We start from the raw sequence: 26,161 nt of genomic DNA, 5'->3' as shown, positions 1-26,161 counted from the left end.
CGAGCACTGTTGAGTTTATGATGGGTTTTTACATTCTCACGCTGTCCCTCTTCTGGAGCGGAGTTACATAAATCAGGGTTTAGAAAGATAATAACCCACAGTGTGAAAATCCCAGTAATGGCAGGATTCAGGTTTGGAACGACAAGTAAATTTTCATCTTTCTCGTTACTACCTCTGTAATGACTATTTACATATTTGTTTCTGGAGAAACAGAGCATTTCAAAGCATTTGTCCTTCAAGACGGGTGGTTTTCAAACCCCTGGTTATGTTCCCCACATACTATCCTGCCCTGGGTTTCAGCAAGACCAAATATGGTGGGGAAATTATAAATAAGATGATGAATTAAAACATGTTAATGTGCTTTTGAATAGCGTGATAAGTGATAAATGATAATAAAGAAATATAATAATAATGTAAATGTCTCAGTAGAGCATTATTTGTCTGTTCAGTTCATTTCAATGTTGATTCTTTGGTAAATCAGCAATTTGAGAGGCTAAGCAAACAGACTTTTACGGAAAAACATGGAACGCCAGAAATGCTGTAAAGTAAGCGTGTTCATAAAATGTGATCAGGGACTGTTTTGATATGTAAGGACTCGTGTACAGCTAGAAATGGCAAAAATGGTTTATCATTGTTTATGAGTCAGTAAAAGTGACTAAATGGTTAACTTCACTCTGTTTTTCTTAATAGCTAGGAAACCAACTGTTATTTAAATTGGGATTAAATAAATAAAAAACAATTAAAGAACACTCCCTTATAATCGCTGGAGCTGTCAATCACTTTAAGTTGTAATTTGAGTAGTTGTTCACTTTCACCAAAACTCCCGTTATAATCAATGACACTGTGTTCACTGCTCAGCGAATCTCTTATTTCCACTGTGTTAGATGTAAGAGTTGCAGTGGTGGGATCATTACATCTGTGCTCAACAGCTGCAATCAGAAGATGTATGCCAATCACAGAAGTGGGCGTTTACATTATAGTCTTAAAGGAGACACGCCGCTTTAAATCATAGGGCCAATATAAGGGTAGAAATGGTCATTTATGTCTAAATGAAGACAGTTTGTTACTGTAGAAAAATTCTATCAACATTATAAGTGCACATTATAAGGAAACATTATATTTACCGACACATTTGCTCCTGAGCACATGAGGGAACGACACTCTCTGAACCCGGAGGACTTCATGATCCAGCACTTTGTCTCACGCTCACGCTCAACATGTGTTTCTTCTGTTCTCATCGAGATAATCCTCCACTGAGGTGCATGACACACTGAATATCTCTGCGTCCCGCGTGTACAGTAAGACAGCGGATAAATGCAAAGCCACGGATCAATATGTGTCAGGTGTAACGGATGAGACCTGCTTACTAGATTGATTTCTTGATGTCTCCAGCTAACAGGGAACGTTCTCCGCACTTTAGCTAAGCTTCTCTCAAAGTTATGAACTATCACACTTCCAGTAACGTCAATAGAACATTCATTCAACAGTATCCAGTCTTTAATAATGTTCTCAAAATGTCAGCACAGAACCGATATTTGTGAATTATACAGCATTCATTGAGCATTTTTTTCCTGAAATTGTTGGACGTTTGTCTAGCGTTTTTTAAATGTATCTGCTTGTTTCTGAACGTTCAAAGAACATTCAAAAGTAACATTGATAATAACATCTTTTAGATTCAAAAGATTGTCGAGACAAACTTTAAGTTGGCTTGAGAAAGCCGGATCAGATAGTTTGAAGAAGTTTGAAGAAGTTTTAAAAGCTTTAAGTTTAAAGTAGTATGAATTTTAAAGTTTGAAGTTTAAAGTAGTATATAGATTGGTTGCTAGGGTGTTCGGGGGTGGTTGCTAGGGTGTTGCTATGCGGTTGCTAAGGTACTCAGGGTGGTTGCTATGGTGTTTTGGGTGGTTGCTATGCTGTTGCTAGGGTGTTCTGTGTGGTTGCTAAGCTGTTTCTAGGGTACTCTGGGTGGTTGCTAGGGTGTTGCTATGTGGTTGCTAAGGTACTCAGGGTGGTTGTTATGCTGTTGCTAGGGTGTTATGTGTGGTAACTAGGTGGTTGCTATGGTGTTCGGGGGTTGCTATGCAGTTGCTAGGGTACTCTGGGTGGTTGCTAGAGTGTTGCTATGCGGATGCTAGGATACTCTGGGTGGTTGCGATAGATAGATAGATAGATAGATAGATAGATAGATAGATAGATAGATAGATAGATAGATAGATAGAACGATAGAACGATAGAACGATAGATAGATAGATAGATAGATAGATAGATAGATAGATAGATAGAAAGAAAAGTTAAAAAAGAAAGAAATTAAAGAAATTAAAGAAAGAAAGAAAGAAAGAAAGAAAGAAAGAAAGAAAGAAAGACAGAAAGAAAGATTAGTTAGAAAGAAAGAAAGAAAGAAAGAAAGAAAGAAAGAAAGAAAGAAAGAAAGAAAGAAAGAAAGAAAGGTTAGACAGACAGAAAGAAAGATTAGTCAGAAAGAAAGAAAGAAAGAAAGAAAGAAAGACAGAAAGAAAGATTAGTTAGAAAGAAAGAAAGAAAGAAAGAAAGAAAGAAAGAAAGAAAGAAAGAAAGAAAGAAAGAAAGAAAGAAAGGTTAGACAGACAGAAAGAAAGATTAGTCAGAAAGAAATAAAGAAAACATCACAATAATGTTTGAAGAATGATGAAATGGTATGTTCACTTAACGATCATGTAACCAAAAAAAAAAAAAACATTTAAAAAAACTGGACGTTTTTAAGGTTTCGAGAGCCGTCAGAAATAATGTTTTCATACGTGAACAGGACGGATAGCAGGGACGAGGCTTGAGCAGAGTGCTCCTGACAGACCGCTGACCTACACGACTCCGCACAATGGCCTGATCATGTAATCGTGTCTTCAAAAGAGAACTTCCTTCAGTCATTTAGACCAATAAAGGCTGATTATCTAATCTGGCAGCCTGAGCCAAAGAAAACAAATCTCAAGTGTGGCTCTTTCACAGTTAGGGTTCATTTCTCTCAGATGCGTCTCAAAGGGAAAGTGGAGCGAGTCGATCACTGAAGCTCGAACACTGAAGAGTGTTTAGGTGAAACACAAGCGTAAGAGTGTGTGAATCTGCCATGGAAACAGGAGAGCATAAAAAGCACAGTAAGATTAAAGTATATCACCGTCATCACAGACACTGCATACATTTGCATCACTCAGACGAGAGCCCTTCAGGAGCCAAAGCGCTTCAGTCTGTTCTTTAGCCTTCAGGAGAGAGAGATTATTAGATTGCTCACGGACAAATCTGTGTCAATTTAGCCTCTTAATTTAAATCTAAATGAGGAGAAATGAGAGCGAAATAAAGCAGTAAGCCGTGTGAGGCTGTGAATAGAGCCGCTCAGAACACACTGAATACGCAGAACACCAATGCCCTACAGGTGTTGACACTCATACTGCTTCTTATTTATGAGTAAAATAAGCTCTTCGGTTAACATTACTTTCACGTTTGTCTCTGACGGTTTTACTACGCCATGATTTTCCTGCTTGGCAGCTGCTGGTTTTAGAGGCATGACATGACTGCGAAACGCAACAACTGATTTGACTGCAGCAGCAATATGACAAAATACACCAATGTCACTCAACTGAAGCGGAAATGTATTAAAGATGGCGTATTATGCCCTTTTTCACAGTCTTGATTTTGTTTTGGGCTCTGCTGGAATAGGGTTTCATGCTTGAATGTTCAAAAAACACATTATTTTCCCCATATTTGACATTATTGCAGCTCCTCTCACAGATAACACATTTAGGTAATATAAACGTTGTGGGAACAGGGTTTCGAAATGTTCATAAAATGTTAAAATGTCCAATTTTCTTGTTATGATTAGAATGTAATTTATAGGTTACCAGACCATTTCTTGAAATGTGTAAATGAACTTGAAATTTTATTTCTAATATTTTAAGAATGTTAAAATGTCCAGTTTTTTTTATGTTTTAACAACGTTTTTTCTTGGTTATGCAAAAACCCTGGTGGAAACCCTGTGTGTACGTGTGTGAAATGATCTGTGTGAAATGAGCACGCAATTACAGTTGATGAGACACAAACTGAGTGAAAACAGTATCATAATCTCCAACAGATCAACACATGCACATGGAATCCAGAAATATATGCATCAGATCCATACATGCACACATCAGTTCACAAATGCAGGCAGCAAATCCGCATGCATTCAGTTCACAAACACCGTTTCTTTGCTTTCAATCCAAAAGTCCACAGAAGTATTTGTAATTTAATAAATGCACAAATAAATACTGAGTTGTTTGTGTTGGTCTTCTTCCTCGAGATGTCTGTCTGAAGTGCCAAGAAAGCATCATTTAGTTGACACCCACCCACATAATATTATATATCATATTATGATGAACCTCTTGCAAAGGATTAGCTTCCTAAAATAAGACCATTTATAAAGTGTGCGAAAAATAGTAAATGTGATTTTACGAAGACAACATGAATGAAAATAATTGCCATTTTTATGTTGTCATTGTACTAAAATATTATCTGGAAAATATCAATACTAATTAAAAATAATGATTAATAATTAAAATAATTCGTATAGCGCCATTCATAATGAATATTGGTCCAAGCAAGTTTTTTCTCCCCCTAAAATGTTGTGTGGATCTCCTAGAACTCCCTTCAAAACTGTCAATTTAAGTGTAATGTCCTTATATATAGAGGTTTTTATACCCCCACCAAAAACATACGGTCCCACCCGGTGAATCTCTGTCATGTTCACCACTGAATCTTCCCAGTTACTCTCCCCACAATCTACTGCTGCTGTTATATGAATATCATCATCATTTTCATCATTTTCAAGCACCTGCACTCCAGCACTGAACCGTATTACAGAGCAGAACAACCTCAGCGGGAAGGAGTACAAGCCTTAACAGGTGATTGAGTCTTCTCTATGGGTCATACAGGAGTCGTAAAAGCCTGTGTGAATTAACTACAGTATTGTAAACCCATTTGGACTCCAGTTACTGGCATAGCATGACCGGTCAGGAAAACATTTACACTCACAGGCCTTGTGCATACTTACTAAACCAGTCTCATGAAACTTATCCTCACTGTATAATCCCAAATCATCATCATCATCATTAAACCATAACTGATCCCGGGTCAGCTACAGTCACAGCTACTTTCCTGTAACGGCAAGCCAGTGAGCCTGCACGTCACACCACGTAAACACTTAATTGGATCAAACTGAACCTCCTGAAGTGGTTTTGCTCAAGGAAAACCATTCCACTCCACAATCCTCTTACATCTCTTGTTATTACTGGCATCTTTTCCATCACTTCTATATAGACTTGGTTAACCTAACAGCTTGAAAATACAATACTTAACCCTACAGTAATAGAAACAGTCCCTCTCCTGTCAAAATTGTGTTCGATCAGCTCTCTCTCTCTCTTCTTTCACAGAACATTCAGCTTTAAAAGAGGAGAATCAGGAGATCTGTCTGTAAATGAAACTCTGAAATCATTCAGAGATTGAAATTGCCTAAATAGTCAAACTAGACCTGTCCACTGCCTTGGACAGAGGGAATACTCAGATCCTGCCGCCTGTCACGGGACCTGCACTTCACTGGCACGCGCGGGTCCGTCGAGGTGTCCCGAGGAGGAGGCTAAACACTGGAGTGCCTCAGGGTTCGGTGCTGGGGCCGCTGCTATTGCCCATATAAACATCTCCTGGTTCGTCATGGACACACACTGTGGTTCTTTTAAGTGTCTTGACACCTTAATACAAATAAATAGCTTCTGCTTTTCATCATTTGTAAGTGTGTGTTTTTCTCACTTTAGATAAAAGCATCTGTTTAAGATACACTCAGCTCATTTTTCCTCATTAAAAAAGTTTTACACTTCATATTTAGACTAAATAGCACAGTGGCACACTTTCTTAACAGTTTACATAAAATGATTTCTGAAGTGTCATGAAACACAAACACATTTTAAAATGTTAATAAATATGTATTGCACTTGATGGAAGATAATGATAGCGCACAATGTACTAATTGCAAGGGGAAAGATGTTCAGTATCGCGGATGTGATGTGTATGTTTTATATTTGACCTGACTATCAACACGTACATGTCTAGGGTACCTCTCCACATTATTCATGAGTAGGTGTGGCTATTTCCCTTTCACATTCTCAGAACTGTGGTGAGGATGAAGGATTTCATGATAAATCAATATATATATTTACACTCTTTAAACAACATAAACAAAACAAGCAATCCGAACAATATAACCACAAGCACAATCCCACAGTTCAAACACAGCATAAGAGCAGAGTCTAGAGCAATGGTGTGGACCAGCATGTGTGTGACCCAACAGACAGTCCAACAGAAGGAGCATGAGTGGACCGAATGAAACGTGCGAACAAACCGACCATGTAACGAACGAATTCACACCACAGAACGAGAATCACGCTGCAACATCGAGCACAGACGTGCTGAAGATTTTTTAAGCTGGACAGAAAACATGTTGGTGTAATCCTTGGATTAAAGGATTTCACAGGCACATGTGAATGTAAGTAATTGTGCCTAGATTACATTGAGATACATCTACATGTTTATTTGCGTAGAGACACATGGCCTTCACATTAAAGCACCTTTACCTTCCCTAACTGAGACAGACAGGGAGAGAATTAACCGGTGGGGGTGTGAGTGCAGGAGACTCAAAACAACTTTGCTTTAACCTTTCCATGGGTAAACTGAAAATGCTCACAGTGATTCACTGGCTGATGTGTCAAATATTCACCTAAAATGAAACTAAATAGCAATAAAAATCAGAAAAAGTTAGAAAATACCTGACATTCCAATATTCCATACTACATTTTAATAAACAATCACACAATTCAATGCTGTCTTGGTTCTGTGTGTTTGGATCCTCGCTTCCCTCTACACCACACCTGACAATTTGGTCAAGAAACATGCAAGAGAACTGAAAGAGAGCAAGTGTCGTTTCCAGTGATCGACGGCCAAAACCAGGGAGTCTTCTTGACTCAAACAAGTCACATGACACTACTACAACACCAATGTCTACAATCAAAATACAAAAGAATACATACAACCACATTTACATAAGTGCAATATAACAATATCATATTAAGATTTTTCTTACTTTAAAAAAGAATAATTATTATTTTTACAGTAATAATGATATAAATCAGTAACCTGTCTGGACACAAAAGGTTAAAGACAGCAGGACAGATAGAGCCAGTGTTATTTTAGTATTATTGATACTGTATACTATTATAAGTTGAGTTAATATTTTTAATTCATTAATTCGTTTTCATTTAAATTTTTGTCAAAGTTGTAGTAATTTTGTTGTGTATTTATTTAATCTTTTCTGAATCTGTTCAAATCTAACCACTTCATATTAGTGATGCGCAGGTCGGCTTTTTTTCCAACCCGCGGGTCCCTCTTTTATGAAATTATTTGGCCCGCCCCAACCCGCCCCGCAAATAAAGTGACAATTTCTTTCCCCACTCGTTCCGGGTTACCCGCGGGGTCCGTGGGTTATGAGACGGCCCACGCATCACTACTTCATATCTCTTTGTGGTTTGCATTTGAAACAAATTGTAAAACAAAACAAAAACATTTCCACATTATATGCCCCCCAATTCATTTTAATGGGAATTTCTAGGTGTGTGTGTGTGTGTGTGTGTGTGTGTGTGTGTGTGTGTGTGTGTGTGTGTGTGTGTGTGTGTGTGTGTGTGTGTGTGTGTGTGTGTAAATAAAACAACCACCATCAGTGGCCAATTTTCCACTCCACAAACTGACACAAACATCATCATAGCAAACACACACATACACCCCCCTCCTTCTCTCTGCTCTCCAAACTCATCCTTCCCAATCACCCTGCTACCTGTCCGCTTGATCAAATCCCCACTCACCTCCTTCAGGGCATTTCTTCTGCAGTTGTATCTGCACTCACTCGTATTATCAACACCTCTCTTCACACTGGTGCCTTTCCCACAGCATTTAAGAGGCTCTGATAACCCCACTGCTTAAGAAACACACTCTAAACCCTTCTTCCGTTCATTGCTAAACACTTTTCTTACAAAACAATCTCCTGGACAACAACCAGTCTGGCTTCAGAAGCTTCACTCAACTGGGACGACCCTGCTCTCAGTTACTGAGGCTCTGAGACTGGCAAATCCTCAGTTCTCATCCCGCTGGATCTGCTGCGTTTGACACTGCGCTAACCACCAGATCCTCCTGTCAGTCCTCGAGATGAAGAGCATCTCAGGAACACACTCCAGCGGTTCAGGCCTTCCCTCTCAGCGGGTCCTTCAGGGTGTGGTGGAGGGCTGAGGTGTCTGGAGTGCCTCAGGGCTCAGTGCTGGGACCGCTTCTCTTCTCCATCTACATGTCACCACTAGGGTCTGTCATTCAGAAGCATGTTTTCCCCATCACTGCTACGCTGACGACACACACCTCTACCTCTCATTACAGCCGGATGATCCGACGGCGGATGATCCGACGGTAGCCGCTCGCATCTCAGCCTGCCTGACAGACATTTCTTGCTGGATGAAGAACCATCACCTTCAGCTCAACCTTGCGAAGACAGCGCTGCGTGCGGTCTCAGCCAACCCAACACTTCAGCTCAACTTCTCCATTCAGCTAGGCTCGTCAAAACAAACTGCTGGCTTTCCTACAGAACAACCACTGGCTCTGCTCCCCTATACCTAAACTCGCTACTCCAGACCTGTGAGTCCTCCAGAAGCTTGTGTTCTGCATGTGAACGGCGTGCCATCATCTCAAAGAGGCACAACATCACTCTCACTGACCTTCACCTGGACTGATCCCTGCCGGTGGACTGACCTGCCCAACTCAACTCAACCAGTCTTTAGCCATTTTATTTTCAAGAAACTGCGGAAGATCTTTTTATTCAAATCTTTTTATTTCTATTCTATATCTATTTATAAAAAAAAAAAAAAACTTGCTATGTGTATTGTGCTGGACTAACTGGGACTGGTCACAGTACTTGCATATTATTGGTCATCAATTATCACCTATTTTTGGTGTGATGATTTCAACCTTTGTGCCCCGTCTTGTGCGTTCCTGCATGGACTTTCATGTTATTATCTGTCTTGCTCCATGTTTTTTAGCCCTTTGTAGGTTTTCTTGTTGATTAGTTCCTGATTGTTCCTGGGTGTGTCTTGTTTGCCAATCTCCCCTTGAGTGTATATATATACCCAAGTGTTTCAGTCTTGGTTTGTTGGTTGTTGTCTTTGCATGTTGTGTGAAGCTGTTGTGTTCTTGCTCTTTTATCATGGTTCATGGTTCATGGTTCATGGTTCATGGTTCATGGTCCTGGTTTTGACCCTCTAGTTGGATTACCTTTGTTTTCATTTTCAATAAATACTGCTGCAACTGGATTCACACCACTCTTCATCCCTGCTTACACATTACAGTTGGTTTGATTGCATCTATTGCTCATAAAAGTACATCGCTCATTTGTATGTCACCTTGAATAAAAGCATCTGCTAAATGATTAAATGTAAATGTAAGAGTGTGTGTTCTGCATTGGACATGTTCTATGGTCGCGTCCCTTCATTTGTGTGTTCTGGATTGCGCCAGATTTATTTTGACAATTTAAAAAAAATTCCCATTTTATCCAATTTCCCATTTATTCCAATGGGGATCAAATTGACCAGGTCTTGTACCACTCCAATGAACACACACAAAACATTTAATTAAAAAGAAAATGAATTTCAGGTCAAAATGACAAGAGGAGAGGATGTGAAATATGTCTATAAAGCTTTAATTTAGTTTTAGTTATTTTAGTACTTCAACTTAAACTAAATCAAAATGAGAAATGCTGCCTTGGCCTGAAATAAAATAAGTATAAGTTTTTTTCTATTTTATTTTATGCTTATAGTTTTAGTTAACAATAATAGCCCTGTTTAGAGTTCTTTCACTTGTACATAGACCATACAATAAATCTAAGTTTACAGAATTGTTTAATAAAGATCACATTATCCTCAGTAAGACAGGTCAGTAATTGCTGTTATGTGCGCAGTTATGTTTATTTACATAGCAATGCAGTGCGGAGAAGAGCCTTTCAGAGCAAAGATATTTCTAACCAAGTTCATCCATGCGTAAAGACTGAAGAATGAGAGTGACTGGAAAACTAGGAGAAAGATATCTACTTCCGCATTGCAACCAGTGAAGCGTCACATTTTAATGTCTGTTGTCTGAATGTCTGAAATTTTTTAATTTCTGTCTTTTATCCTATTATAACTGTGAATATTTGAATGTTTCTCACCAACACATACAGATACAGTGTGCTTTAAGAAAAGGATTTGTGAAGCTCTTTCACACACACAGAGACACACATGACATCAGCTCTTGACTCTCAGATCACACAAGTTTGATCAAACTCCTCAGGGAACAGCCTGTCATGATCACACCGCTTCTGTCATTTTCAGAAGCATATAACTCTTTGATTATGCAGACCTGTCTTCCTGATGCTGTGGCATGAAATCACAAAAAAATATCTTTTATAAAAAGAAGAAAACAAAGAAAAAGAAAAAGGAGGACAGTTGTGGCATGGTTAGAGAGTCGGACTTGCAACCCAAGGTTGTGGGTTCGAGTCTCAGTAGCGGCAGGAAATGTAGGAGTGAATGAACAGCGCTCTCTTCAACTCTCATGACCCACAACTGAGGTGTTCTTGAGCAAGACACCGAACCCCCAATCACTCCTCGGGCGCCACAGCACTGGGTGTGTGTGTGTGTTCAGTACTTAGGAGTGCGGGAAAAAATCGATTCATATATGAATCGCAAATCTATCTTCTACTGATCTGCATCGATTCACAAATATCAAAAGTCGATTTTCTAAAGTGAGCTTTGCAGTTCCTTAAAGTTACTGACGTTAATCACGACGGACACACAGCTGAAGTACTACGAGCACAGATGCCAACTCACACATACATACAATCTCGAATTCAGTTCTCTTTCACAGCTACACACACACAATTGTGTCAAAATGCACATCATGTGGACTTTAGAGTATTCACTGTAAACAGTCTGTTCTGTCTTACGCAAACGAAAACAAATGGGAGAACATCGGATGTGTAACAGATCCGTGCATTCATTCTTAAAGGGACAGCAGCCTCATAAACTGTTGCCATCCATTTTATTAATGTTAATTAAAAATGTATATTTAATTAATGCAGTGAAGACTACAGTGTTTTATTTTAGCATTTGATTATTGTTAACATTTGACATGTTAAATAAACCTATGCTACTGTACCCAAAACAATATTTAATTTGTATATTTTTTTCTATTGTATTTGTCATATTGTTTGTAATTTGCTTCTTTGTTCCTATTTTTAATATCAAACATTAAATAAAAATGCCTGCCTTGCTGTATTACAGACGACTGTGTGTAATGATTGTAGTCAGCTTAAAGGGCATTTGTTTTATAATATTGGGTTGACTAAAATGAGAAGAAAACTAAATTCATTTTAAGGTTTGCATGTAATTCAGTAGGATTGTTCTTCTTCTAGATCTATTAAACTGTCTACTGCAGTCAAATAAGAAAAGTAACACAAAAAAGTAAACTACAATCAAATCTATGCACATATCGAGTCAAAATTTGATTCAAAATCGAGAATCGTGACCTCAAGTGTCGATGTGAATCGATTCGCGATGTACCAAAAGATTCCCACCCCTCTGCAATACTCAATGCCGTGTGTGTGTGTGTGTGTGTGTGTGTGTGTGTGTGTGTGCACTCGGATGGGTGAAATGCAGAGCACAAATTCCGAGCATGGGACACCGTACTTGGCCACACATCACTTTCTCACTTTCATAGCAACAGGAAAGAGCCAATGAGAGGAGAGAGCAGGAGAGACTCACCGTGGCCAGCTCGTCGAACTTCCCGAAGAGCTCGTTGAGCAGTTTGACCAGCTCCTGTGCGGTGCACTGCGACGCCAGACTCGTGAAGCCCACGATATCCGCAAACAAGATGCTGGAGGAACAGAGAGCAGGGGAAGGGTTTTAGACGTGTCTTTTGTTGTCACTTTACATCAAAAGGATCTCAATAAGGAAGAAAAATGCATAATAATAATAGTAATAGGTTTGTTTATATTTCCGCTGCAGTAGTGAGCAGTTTAATATGGGTGTCACAATTTTATTGAATGTTTGATCTGATTCAGATTAAATTATTCAGTGTAAGATGACAACTGTCAGAGAATATCATCTGTAGTCTGAGCTGCGGCACAGAGGCGCTGGCCTGTATCTGTCTGTCCACCTTCATTGTAATAATGAATGGACAGAGACGAGTCCGCTGGGGTTAATCTAGCAAAGACCGAGCTGAAGCCCTGAACGTTCTTTGTGCTGAAAATAAATCTGTCCGTGCTCAAGTTCATCAGACATGAGTGGAAGCTTTATGCTTTCTCTCGCAGAGGTGCAACTTCTCTGTCGTCAAAGGCAATGAGATTTTATACGCAAACATAAGGCTATTTCTAAATGTATCACCCATAAGCATAACATAAAGTAAAGAGACATATAAATCTGTCTATTTTTACACGTTTAGGGTTGGCATTGATCTCTTGCATAATGAGCATCTGTCAGTTTTGCTTTGATCCTCTACATTTCAGTGGTGTGTTTATAATTGTAATTTGGCAGGCAGAGTGTTCATTTTTTAAAAGATGGTTGGACGAAATCTTCTGTCACTCCTGCAGTGAGTCCAGACGAATCTGAATGTCATAAGCCACTAAAAAAAAGTAGGATCACTCATTCCATAAACAGGACCCTGTGTGTGTGTGTGAGTGAGTGAGTGTGTGAGTGAGTGAGTGAGTGAGTGAGTGAGTGAGTGAGTGTGTGTGTGTGTGTGTGTGTGTGTGTGTGTGTGTGTGTGTGTGTGTGTGTGTGTGTGTGTGTGTGTGTGTGTGTGTGTGCGTGCGTGCGTGCGTGCGTGCGTGCGTGTGTGCGTGTGTGTGTGTGTGTGTGTGTGTGTGTAAACTAATGATTGTCTCCTGCACATACAGCAAATAGCCTATTAAAGACTGGAACATCCCTCATCAAATGTGTCATATGACCACCATGCCTAGTTTTTGTAAAGCGCATACATTTCTGTAACTGTGTTCTCACTTAAAGGGGTCCTCTACTAGAACAGGTTTTCCTGCTTGAATGTTGATTATTCTCCTCATATTCTCCATTGTTGCGGCTCCTCTCTTCCCAGTCTGTCAGTAACGCTCTGTTTACTTCCTGTCTCTATGAAGCCCCTCCTTCTGAAAAGCACACTGTGCTCTGATTGGTCGGCTGGAGCAGTGTGTTGTGATTGGTCGAGCGCTTCGAGTGTGTTTAGGAAATGTCCCGCCCTTTACCATAACCGCCAGTTTAACACACTACTAACTAACTCAACCAGGCCCCGCCCCTTTATTCTGCGCATGAATTATTATAATGAGGAATACTGTGACGTGTTCGTTCCCGAAAGAAACTCAAGACTGCAATGGAGGCGTTTCAGGAGTTCAGAAACACTGACACTGATATAGAGAAGAACTGGAGCTTTTTCACTCTTAAACAGCAACACCACACACTAAAGACAGATGAAGATGGAGAAAAGCAGAACAGGTGCTCTTTAAACTACATCTGTTTATTGATATTTCTTCAGTATTATTCTCAATTCTAAGCTTTCACTCAAATAAAATGTCTCCTACTGACTGAATCATTTATTTTCTGTTGTTTTCCACGAATATGTTCCAGCATTCAACACTCACAAAACAGGAGTGAAGCTGATCACGACCTCTGCTTCAATCTCCGTCCACATATTTTCTTTCTTGTTTTATGTATAAACTCTGCAAACAAGACGTCTTATGTTCATGTCTTTGTTCATCTCGAGCAAATGTATCTTGATATTCAGCTATTTGAATTCAGATATTTAGATATTTGTACTGTTAAACAAGTTAAAAATAAACAAGTCAGAAATACCAAAAGGAAGAACATTTTTCCAGGGTAGTAACCAGTTGATGAAATATGAGTCAGATCTGAAGCTCACACCACAGTAACTGAGATAAAGGCTTCAGTCTCTCTGGTTCTCATGAGAGTGTTAATAAACCAGGTCTGATGACGGTTTGGCCACCTGTCATTTGACTGCCTCCCGCTGTCATAGTGATATGAAGATGACGATGATACACACACACACACAAACACACACACAAACACACACACACACACACCTTGACGGTCCAGAAACACATGAACACTGACGTCCAGCTCCATCTGAGCTGTGAAGCGACACACACATGAGAGCGAGGCGTTCGAGGCGTCCCGCGGAGTGTGTGCGGAGGCGCAGGAACACTGAGCCGCTCAAATGCCGCTCTGTCAGATCACAGATGCCACTGTAACACTGGTGCCATAAATTCAGTTTGCTGTGAGTATCTTAATGCGCGTCCATCTGTGACAGAGTTCATGCTGTTGACGAGCAATCAGAGGAGCATGAGTGACAGAATCTTTCAATCAATGAAGATAATGAGTGACAGATCAGGACAGAGACGAGCACGAGTTACACATCATTTAATCAGCCTTTATGAGTAATGACACATGATGAACTGAAGACTACTGTTACTAAGTGGTTGCTAGGGTGTTCTTAGTGGTTGTGGTTGCTGGGACATTATGGGCAGTAATTATTGGTGTGTCTTATCACTTGGTGTAAAATTTAAATTGTCTGAAAAAAGGCATGCCTTGTAAGCGGTTGACCAATCACAAAAGACTGACCAATCAGACCAGAGTAGACCAATCACAACAGACTTGGCCATCTGACCAATCAGAACAGAGTAGACTAATCAAAACATAACACTGGGTCATCTGACCAATCAGAGCAGAGTATACCAATCACAACAGACTGGGACATCTGACCAATCACAACAGACTGACCAATCAGAGCAGAGTAGACCAATCACAACAGACTGGGCCATCTGACCAATCAGAGCAGAGTAGACCAATCACAACAGACTGGGCCATCTGACCAATCAGAGCAGAGTAAACCAATCATAAACAGACTGGGCCATCTGACCAATCAGAGCAGAGTAGACCAATCACAACAGACTGGGCCATCTGACCAGTCACAACAGACTGACCAATCAGAGCAGAGTAGACCAATCACAACAGACTGGGCCATCTGACCAATCAGAGCAGAGTAGACCAATAACAACAGACTGGGCCATCTGACCAATCAGAGCAGAGTAAACCAATCATAAACAGACTGGGCCATCTGACCAATCAGAGCAGAGTAAACCAATCATAAACAGACTGGGCCATCTGACCAATCAGAGCAGAGTAGACCAATCACAACATAACACTGGGCCATCTGACCAATCAGAGCAGAGTAGACCAATCACAACAGACTGGGCCATCTGACCAATCAGAGCAGAGTAAACCAATCATAAACAGACTGGGCCATCTGACCAATCAGAGCAGAGTAGACCAATCACAACATAACACTGGGCCATCTGACCAATCAGAGCAGAGTAGACCAATCACAACAGACTGGGCCATCTGACCAATCAGAGCAGAGTAGACCAATCACAACAGACTGGGCCATCTGACCAATCAGACTAGAGTAGACCAATCACAACAGACTGGGCCATCTGACCAATCAGAGCAGAGTAGACCAATCACAACAGACTGAGCCATCTGACCAATCAGAGTAGAGTAGACCAATCACAACAGACTGGGTCATCTGACCAATCAGAGCAGAGTAGACCAATCATAACAGACTGGGCCATCTGACCAATCAGAGCAGAATAGACCAATCACAACAGATTGGGCCATCTGACCAATCAGAGCAGAGTAGACCAATCACAACAGACTGGGTCATCTGACCAATCAGAGCAGAATAGACCAATCACAACAGATTGGGCCATCTGACCAATCAGAGCAGAATAGATCAATCACAACAGATTGGGCCATCTGACCAATCAGAGCAGAGTAGACCAATCACAACAGACTGGGCCATCTGACCAATCAGAACAGAGTAGACCAATCACAACAGACTGGGTCATCTGACCAATCAGAGCAGAGTAGACCAATCACAACAGACTGGGCCATCTGACCAATCAGAACAGAGTAGACCAATCACGACAGACTGGGCCATCTGACCAATCAGAGCAGAGTAGACCAATCACGACAGACTGGGTCATCTGACCAATCAGAGCAGAGTAGACCAATCACAACAGACTGGGCCATCTGACCAATCAGAACAGAGTAGACCAATCACGACAGACTGGGCCATCTGACCAATCAGAGCAGATTAAGCCAATCACAACAGACTGGGTCATCTGACATATCAGAGCAGAGTAGACCAATCACAACAGACTGGGCCATCTGACCAATCAGAACAGAGTAGACCAATCACGACAGACTGGGCCATCTGACCAATAAGAACAGAGTAGACCAATCACGACAGACTGGGCCATCTGACCAATCAGAGCAGAGTAGACCAATCACAACAGACTGGGCCATCTGACCAATCAGAGCAGAGTAGACCAATCACAACAGACTGAGCCATCTGACCAATCAGAGCAGAGTAGACCAATCACAACAGACTGAGCCATCTGACCAATCAGAACAGAGTAGACCAATCACGACAGACTGGGCCATCTGACCAATCAGAGCAGAGTAGACCAATCACAACAGACTGGGCCATCTGACCAATCAGAGCAGAGTAGACCAATCATAACAGACTGGGTCATCTGACCAATCAGAGCAGGGTAGACCAATCACGACAGACTGGGCCATCTGACCAATCAGAGCAGAGTAGACCAATCACAACAGACTGGGCCATCTGACCATTCAGAGCAGAGTAGACCAATCACAACAGACTGAGCCATCTGACCAATCAGAGCAGAGTAGACCAATCACAACAGACTGGGCCATCTGACCAATCAGAGCAGAGTAGACCAATCACAACAGACTGGGCCATCTGACCAATCAGAGCAGAGTAGACCAATCACAACAGACTGGGCCATCTGACCAATCAGAGCAGAGTAGACCAATCACAACAGACTGGGCCATCTGACCAATCAGAGCAGAGTAGACCAATCACAACAGACTGGGCCATCTGACCAATCAGAGCAGAGTAGACCAATCATAACAGACTGTGTCATCTGACCAATCAGAGCAGAGTAGACCAATCACAACAGACTGAGCCATCTGACCAATCAGAGCAGAGTAGACCAATCACAACAGACTGAGCCATCTGACCAATCAGAACAGAGTAGACCAATCATAACAGACTGGGCCATCTGACCAATCAGAGCAGAGTAGACCAATCACAACAGACTGGGCCATCTGACCAATCAGAGCAGAGTAGACCAATCATAACAGACTGGGTCATCTGACCAATCAGAGCAGAGTAGACCAATCACAACAGACTGGGCCATCTGACCAATCAGAGCAGAGTAGACCAATCACAACAGACTGGGTCATCTGACCAATCAGAGCAGAGTAGACCAATCACAACAGACTGAGCCATCTGACCAATCAGAGCAGAGTAGACCAATCACAACAGACTGAGCCATCTGACCAATCAGAGCAGAGTAGACCAATCACAACAGACTGGGCCATCTTACCAATCAGAGCAGAGTAGACCAATCACAACATAACACTGGGACATGTCAAGTCAAGTCAAGTATATTTGTAAAGCGCTTTTCACAATACAGATTGTATCAAAGCAGATTCACAGTATTAAATTAAAATAATACAACAAGGTTTGTTTCTAGTGGAATTTATTGATTAATAAAATCAAATTAAAAATCCCCAAAATATCCCCAACTGAGCAAGCCAAAGACAACAGTGGCAAGGAACCGAAAAACTCCATCAAGTGACCTAATGGAGAAAAAAAAAACCTTGGGAGAACCCAGGCTCAGTCGGGGGCCAGTTCTCCTCTGGCATTTATGAACTAGAGGCCGGATTGTAGTTTGAACTGTAAGATTAAAAATATTATATGAATGCCTGGCTGAAGAGATACGACATCTGACCAATCAGAGCAGAGTAGACTCTCAGAAAGGCAAAGAGCTGATGCTGCATTGTATATTATAAGAAAATGAGTGTTTTTGACCTTGGATGCATGTAAACCTGTTGTAGGAGACGCAAAAACAACATTAACAATCTTAAAATAGCAGAGCAGGGGCACTTTAAAGTGCGTGAGTTCTGTGAGTTATTTGATCTGGAAGTTCAAAGTCCAAACTGTCTTCTCTGTTGATGACTGTTCAGTTAAATGATGCTTCCTCTCACTGAAACATGAATCACCCTTTAAAGTAAATGTTTAAATATTGAAATATATACATATGCATATCACTGTTAGAAATACTGAAAAATATTTGCCATTAATATTTCAATGATGTCATTCAGAGTCAACAGGGCAAGAGGAGGAATGGCGCATATTCCCTCCCTCTGATCTGGACAGAAATACTCTTGAGCATGAGCAGATCTCTGTCAGTGTGTGTGTGTGTGTGTGTGTCTTTAAGCACTGCCAGCGTTACGCAACAGTCTTTAGTGTCCGTTGCAGCAAATCCCTGCAGAGGTTTAATCTGCAGACCAGCGAAGTGTCTCAGAAACACCGCAGGACACACAGAGCTGAAGGACCTTCACTGATCACGGGATCCTGTTCTCCACGAGAACCAACACTTACAGTGATGCACCCTATAGTGAACACTGACTGAAGATCAGCAGAGAAACTCATGACATTTTCATAAAAGATTATGACACACATGCATGTATTTGTTTAGAAGAATGTCATTCACAATGAGACTGAACATGCGCTGTAGTAAAGTGAAGAGTAGAGGACGACCACTAGCGTTAACTAGGGTGGAAAAATGGGTTTTGAAAACTTTCCATTCAATTAAAAAAAAAAATAATATATATATATATATATATGAAGACTTCAGATGCAAAAGCCTCTAAGTGCCATCTGAAATTTTCTTCTAGAATGATCATTTTGATCAAGCTTGTATGTTTATGTTCAGTTAATTCACTTTAATGGCATTGAAAATGACCTATTAATTGTCATTAAAGTGAAATTACTGAACCTAAATATACAAGCTTGATAAAAATGCTCATTTTAGAAGATCTGAAGTCTTCATATATATATATATACATATACAAATATATAATAAAAAAAATCACAATAATGACTAAACCATGAGAATGCATTGTTATTATTGAATCAAATTAATAAAAAATAGTACATTATGTTTATTTTACTGCCAAATGTACAATGTACTGTACAAGCACGGCTAGAAATAAAGTAAATTCTAGTCTTTTTGTAATGTAATTTTAGAACAGCACTATATAGTATTTCATATTATCCACGTGAGCTCATGCTTCAGGTGAATGTGTGTTCATGTAGTTTACGGTTTTATCCCTGCAGCCACAGAGAAACACAGAGGGAAAACTATAACAAACTATCATCCACTGATCTTTGCTGATGGAACCAGTAGTAAACTAATAAAGCAACTATCAGCACGGCAAAATCAATGTGTCAGTCAACCCGAATTCATGCTGACTCAAGGTCCATCAGTCAGTCAAGGGTGTAAACAAAGAAAACAAAGTCTCAAGCTGGTAAATCAAGTCGTTATCAAGTTGACGTCAGTAACCGCTACATTTACTCAAACCACCTCAGTCCGCGTTACCTGACGTTGTCGTGCCGCTGGATGTAAATCTTGTGGAAGATCCTCTCGGGGGGTTTGAGGAAGTCCTCCTTCATCTCCATGGCCACGTTCCTGGGCAGAAGACTCATCAACAGACGCTCCTGCATGAGTGGACGTTCACATGACAGATCAAGAACAAAACAGCACAAGCATCTCTGAAGAATGAAGGAATCACATGAAGTTTGACCTGCTTCTCGTTCTCGTCCTCCATGCGCAGTCGCTCCTCGATGCAGTTCCGGGCCTGGAGAAAGGCTTTCCGCTGTGCTCGCTCCGTCAGGATGCGTACGAACAGACCGGACAGATTCACGCTGGTGAAGAGCAGTGTGTTCGCCACCAGCTGCCAACATACAGACCAGATCAATCATTACAAGACATGTTGACACGACACAAGCTTCAATATGAGAGCTTTAAAGAGCACCTGTTCTGCTTTTCTCCATCTTCATCTGGCTTTAGTGTGTAATGTTGCTGTTTGAGCATTAAAAAGTTCTTCTATATCAGTGTCAGTGTTTCTGAACTCCTGAAACGCCTCCATTGTAGTCTTGAGTTTCTTCCGGGAACAAACACGTCACAATATTCCTCATTATAATAATTCATGCGCAGAATAAAGGGGCGGGGCCTGGTTGAGTTAGTTAGTAGTGTGTTAAACTGGCGGTTATGGTAAATGGCGGGACATTTCCTAAACACACTTGAAGCGCTCGACCAATCACAACACACTGCTCCAGCCGACCAATCAGAGCACAGTGTGCTTTTCAGAAGGAGGAGCTTCATAGAGACAGGAAGTAAACAGAGCGTTACTGACAGACTGGGAAGAGAGAAGCCGCAACAATGGAGAATATGAGGAGAATAATCAACATTCAAGCAGGAAAACCTGTTCTAGTAGAGCCTGAAAACTACAAGACTTTGTAAAAGAGCACTAGAACAGTTTGTGTCAGTGGAGCAATGTGAACAACAGCATTACGTGTGGTTGTAGTTTCGTTCGGACGTGTGTTTGTCCTCATCAGTGCGGTCAGTGCTGGTTTTCTGTTCATATTCAGGTCGTAGAGTTAAGGGACCTGAGTCTATCTCCTCTTTATTGGATTAGATTCGTCAGAGGACACACGCACAGCACCTTTATTTAGCCGGCCTTACTCTGCACAAGCACATGCTGAAAACTCAGTGATTTACACACAGACCAACATGAGTAAAAGGTTCAGTGGGGTTATATATAAAACTCTAGGGTTCTTGACCCAGTTTTAAAGAACCTTCTTTGCCAAAAAGCTTCTATATAAGGAGAAATGTCTTAAATGATTGCAAAATACTTTTATGTTTATGTTATTTCAATGTTTTCTACTGATGAAGTGTGTTTACATGCTGTTTAATTCATTAAAAGTAATTAAAAATGTAAACTAAATTGACGGTTCGATATTGAAGCTTTTCTGCTAAGAGTGTGTGACTCTTACAGTATAAAGTACAGCATGTTTCTGTCTTTTTTCTAAAGGCATCAGGATGAGGCCAGAAACATTCGTCACACAAGTACGCAAATACAGACATGAAGACTCTGCAACACACTAAATGCACAGTCCCACATACTGAATCTGTGTTTACAGAAAACTACCCATTAATAATGATTTTTGCAAAGCTCAAATGTTATGGGGTTGATAGAGTAATTATACCAGATGTGTTATTGTTCAGGTATTGTTCATGTAAACATGTCAACTAGTTTTAACTAAGTTGCTCAGCATGACTCTTTTGGCCATGGTTATGTAGTTGTAGTTATGTATCTGAGAGAGGAAGTGTATCCGCAGAAGGAGACAGTGTGAGTTCATGTCTACTAGAGTGTCTCGTGGCAGCACTGAGAATCTAAAGGTGCTTCAGTAAAATTTACCAGGCATAAAATGTCTGTTGTCTACTGTCACTAGTGTAGTGTATGAACTCACACAGAGCAGCTTTCTGTCACTCAGTACAGTGAGTCATGTCTGCTTGTGGAAAACTTTGGCCCTCACACAAATTCACTCCTCAATGCATGCCTTACATTATGAACTGTGCACTAAAACTTTTCAGTAAGCAACTGCCCATGACACGTGTGTTTCAGGCCTACAGGGAAATGAAACATTGATGTGAGTGACACTCTGTTCACATGTTTTTCCACTGCACTGCTTTTCCATAAACAAGTGAACAAGAGCTAGACTGACGTGCTTGACTGTTGTTCTCACGTCTCGCATCTTTTGCAGTGTCTTGCACATGACACGGCAATCTAAAAACGAAAAGAAGTTCAACTTTAAAAATGTTATCAGTAGAATTTGCTTGTTTTTCCTTGCACTGACTTGCATCTCACATTTCTAACCACAAAAAAACACACTTTCAGGGTGTGGTGGAGGGCTGAGGTGTCTGGAGTGCCTCAGGGCTCAGTGCTGGGACCGCTCCTCTTCTCCATCTACATGTCACCACTAGGGTCTGGTTTTTCCCATCAATGCTACGCTGACGACACACAACTCTACCTCTCATTCCAGCCTGAGGATTAGACGGTGGCTGTTCGCATCTCAGCCTTCCTGACAGACATTTACTGCTGGATGAAGAACCATCAGCTTCAACTCAACCTTATGAAGACAGAACTGCTTGCATTCTCGGCCAACCCAGCACAACTTCTCCATTCAGTCAAGTTAAGTCACCTTTATTTATATAGCGCTTTTTATAATACAGATTGTTTCATAGCAGCTTTATAGTGATAACAGGAAAATAATGTAACAGAGTCTGTTTCTGCTGTACAGCAGATCTAGAAGAAAATAGCATCATAGTCCAGCTTTAGTAAGTTCACTGATGGTTCATTTCTGTTGTAAAAAAGTTATTAATTTAGTTCATTTATATATATATATATAGCCACTTTGGAGAAAACAGTGATGTCATTGTCCAGCTCAGTTCAGTTCTCATATAATGGTGTCACTGCAGGAAGATCAATAATATTGTTGAATATATTAAATCTCCATTCAGCTAGGCTTATCAACCATAACTCCAGGACAGACAGGACAGACAGGAACCTTGGAGCTGTGATTGATGATCAGTTGGACCTCACTGACCACATTGCTAGCACTGCCCAGTCCTGCAGATTTGCCTTAAACAACATTAGGAGGATCAGGCCCTTCCTATCGGAGCTACACAACTCCTTGTTCAAGCTCTTGGTCTATTCAGACTGGACTACTGTAGTGCCCTACTGTGCCCTCTTCGCAGGCCTTCCAACATACACTCCAACATGCACAACAGTGGTGCCAACCATTCCTGACATGATTTCCATGCGTTATTTTAGTGATATGTCTGTATGCGTCAGTCCCGCAGGAGACCAGCGCTGATCACTAACCCTCACTTCACAGTCACATCTACAGATGTCTGTGGATCCGGTGTGGATCATCTGAAGCCTCATTGCCCATTTCTGTGCTAAAATAGCTTTCAGAAGTGTGTCTGGTCTCTGTTCAGAGCCGTCCTACTTCGAGCCGCTCGTCCTCTGGGTGAATCTGGACCCAACTAACATAGTTTCTGAGAACTACACTGCTAAACACTGAACTTTTGATTACACCTTGAATAGTCATGTTTCAATTGCACTAATCATAATTACAGTTAGGGTCAGTTTGTGACAACAATGTGCAATATCTTTACTCAAACTGTCAAGTTTCTGTATTGTAGTGTGTTACATTTATGGTGTCTTAATTATTGTTGTTGTGTTGTCATGTGTGGATGCACAGCAAGGTTTGCTAATTCATTTCATTGTATAATACATTCATGAATTGAATTGAATTGAATTAAATGAATTTTCCATTTGTCCCAAAAGATAAAATCCATGATATTGTTTCTGACTTTCCATAAGAGGACAGAAATATGAAGAGATTGATTACGCTGATCAGAAGGGAGAAAGATGTCAAACAGCAAGGCAGTTTAATGTCTTAAATTATTGCAAAATTGCTTTTATGTTTATGTTATTTCAATATTTTCTACTGATGAAGTATGTTAATGAGCTGTTTAATTCATAACATTTAATTAAAAATTTAAACAAAATGAATGAATTAAAAGTAAATCTATAAAATGATCGCATGATGGGACCCCTAAGGTTCTGTAGCCTATATGAAGCGTCTGACACAACCCTTTATGGTTCGATACTGAAGCTTTTCTGCTAAGAGTGTGTGACTCTTACAGTATAATGTACAGCATGTTTCTGTCTCTTTTCTAAAGGCATCAGATGAGGCCAGAAACATTCGTCACACAAGTACGCAAATACAGACATGAAGACTCTGCAACACACTAAATGCACAGTCCCACATACTGAATCTGTGTTCTCATCTGAAAACAAAACCATAAAAACTGCCCATTAAACAAGAGTAGCTTTAACTAGTTTACTGTAATAATGCAATAGATGTAACACAACGTATAGTGTAATAAACATACATACATTTGTTAAATAGATTTGTGATGTTAATAACCGGGAACGCGTCATCACAGTCTTTACCTCCACGTTCTTTCAATCAAAATCAACAGATATTATTAAAGTGTTAACCTTTCAGAAAAGTGAATGATATAGATTTTGTTTAAAATCTATCTGTACAATGGCAGCTAATTTGAGATAATCAGTTAATATATTTCAATTTAATAAACTCAGAGATTAAGTTAGTAGAACTTTCCCCACTATAAACAAATCATTGTGAAGATTGCTGGAGTGCATTTACAATTAAATACTATTTCAGTCTTTCTCCTTTTAAATGTGTGCCGTTTCTTCCTAATTAACCTATTGGTAAAATTAATTTACTGAGTGAAAATATTTCCCTCCTCGAGCATGCACTTAACTTGAGGAACAGAGTAAGCAGTAAATCACACAGCTTGATTGCATGGCAGGAGTGTTTGAAACATCCGAACAAACAGATTGACGCAGAGCTTCTCAAACATAATCTTGATTATGCGTGATGATCAAATAGATGAGCTTTAGAAAAGCCTGTTGATCAGTCAGCTTATGTATTGTATTCCCCTGCATTGTATAGCAATTATTGCGTTTAACGTGGAAAACGAATCGGAACAGCATCTTTGGTGCCGGTGTCTGAGCGCGCGCGCTCGCTGTCCAGTGCTGAACTCATGAACTATATTACGCTCGTGTGTGTGTGTGTGTGTGTGTGTGTGTGTGTGTGTGTGTGTGTGTGTGTGTGTGTGTGTGTGTGTGTGTGTGTGTGTGAAGAAGCAGGGGCTCACCGCTCTCCACAGGCGTTGCGTCTTCACCGTCACCGACGCGGCCGCGACGACCGTGTGCGACACGGACACCAGCAGCCCGAAGAGCAGCGCGAGCAGCGTCCGCACGGGCAGCAACGCGTACGCCACGAACGTCAGCAGCAGCAGCGGCCACACGCCCTGCTCCGGACCCGCGGCGCCCGACGCGCCCGACGCGTGCGGGAACGGGCAGCACAGCAGCGCGAAGGTGAGGCTGAAGAACAGGCTCAGGTGCGCGATCTGCTGCAGCTGGGGCACCTGCAGGTACTTGACGTTGCTGACGATGAAGAGCGCGATGAAGACGACGCAGTGCACGGGGTAGGAGCCCTTGGCGACGCTCAGGCCGGCGCCGGACAGCAGCAGCTCCAGCAGACTGAGCCCGAAGGACAGCAGGAGGAGCACGCACAGCGCCTTCAGCGTGGACGCCTGCTCCTGCTTCAGGTTGTAGTTGTGGAAGAGCGACTCGAGCTCCTTGCAGTCGAACTCGTCCTCGCACGCGATGACCCCGGGCGGGCAGTGGCTCCTCCGGCGCCGGGTCTTGACTTTCTGGAACGGCAATTCGTCCATGGCGCGAGGGCCATTCACGCGCCGGAGAGACGCGCGATCCGCAGGTGGTGCAGAGGCATGTCTGGCGGGAGAGATGGAGCTGGTTCGCTTGAGAGAGAGAGAGAGAGAGAGAGAGAGAGAGAGACTGGCCTCGAGCTCGCGCGGCTCAGACTGGATCACGCCTGCGCAACGCGAGCCGCGATAATTCTGCTGATTGACAAGAGCGCGGATCTCCGAGGAGCAGCGCGAGCGAGCGACCCACACACGGTGTTCAATACACGGGCTGCAAGTTGATGTTTTTACAGGGGGGGGGGGGGGGAGAAAAGAAAAAAAAAAGGAAGCTGGAAAACAGGAAAAAATTTAAACATATCTACAGAACAACTGGTAAAATGTTACATTTGAAAGGCCATGTTGCTACTAAAATTTGTTTCAGATCTTTAAACGTATTCTGACATCCACCATAATAACACTGATGAAGAGAAAGGCATGATGAATCGAAGTTCATCACAAGCAGCAGAGATAAATGCACACAGTGTCACACACACACACACACACACACACACGCACACGCACACACACACACACACACACACACACCTCTCTCTCTCAACACAAAACAAGACACTAAACTAATGCAGTAAACATTCATTTCACAACATGAGATAGAACATAAAAACAGTTATATAGTTTCTGATAACAAAAACTAAGAAGAAACATTATTAAAAA

The 26,161-nt window shown here is 41.3% G+C and overlaps 1 protein-coding gene across 1 annotated transcript in view; it reads right to left on the bottom strand.

Annotated features, from left to right (window-relative positions):
- Positions 1-25,465, bottom strand: part of adcy1b (adenylate cyclase 1b) — a gene marked incomplete at its 3' end in the record, with an annotated part of 52,755 nt that extends 27,290 nt beyond the window's left edge. The window contains exons 1-4 of the mRNA XM_081373635.1: positions 24,875-25,465; positions 19,860-20,009; positions 19,655-19,773; positions 11,877-11,988 (exon numbers count right to left, since the gene is read on the bottom strand). Of these exons, the coding sequence (XP_081229761.1) occupies positions 11,877-11,988; positions 19,655-19,773; positions 19,860-20,009; positions 24,875-25,456 (963 nt within the window). The 5' untranslated portion in view covers positions 25,457-25,465. The remainder of the gene's footprint in view (positions 1-11,876; positions 11,989-19,654; positions 19,774-19,859; positions 20,010-24,874) is intronic.
- Between the last annotated feature and the right edge of the window lie 696 nt (positions 25,466-26,161).

Source organism: Scardinius erythrophthalmus (assembly GCF_964197995.2).
Source record: "Scardinius erythrophthalmus genome assembly, chromosome: 9".
In the NCBI taxonomy this organism is placed as follows: Eukaryota; Metazoa; Chordata; class Actinopteri; order Cypriniformes; family Leuciscidae; genus Scardinius; species Scardinius erythrophthalmus.
Note: the sequence above shows the minus strand (reverse complement) of the source record. Positions and strands in the feature narration are given on the sequence as shown.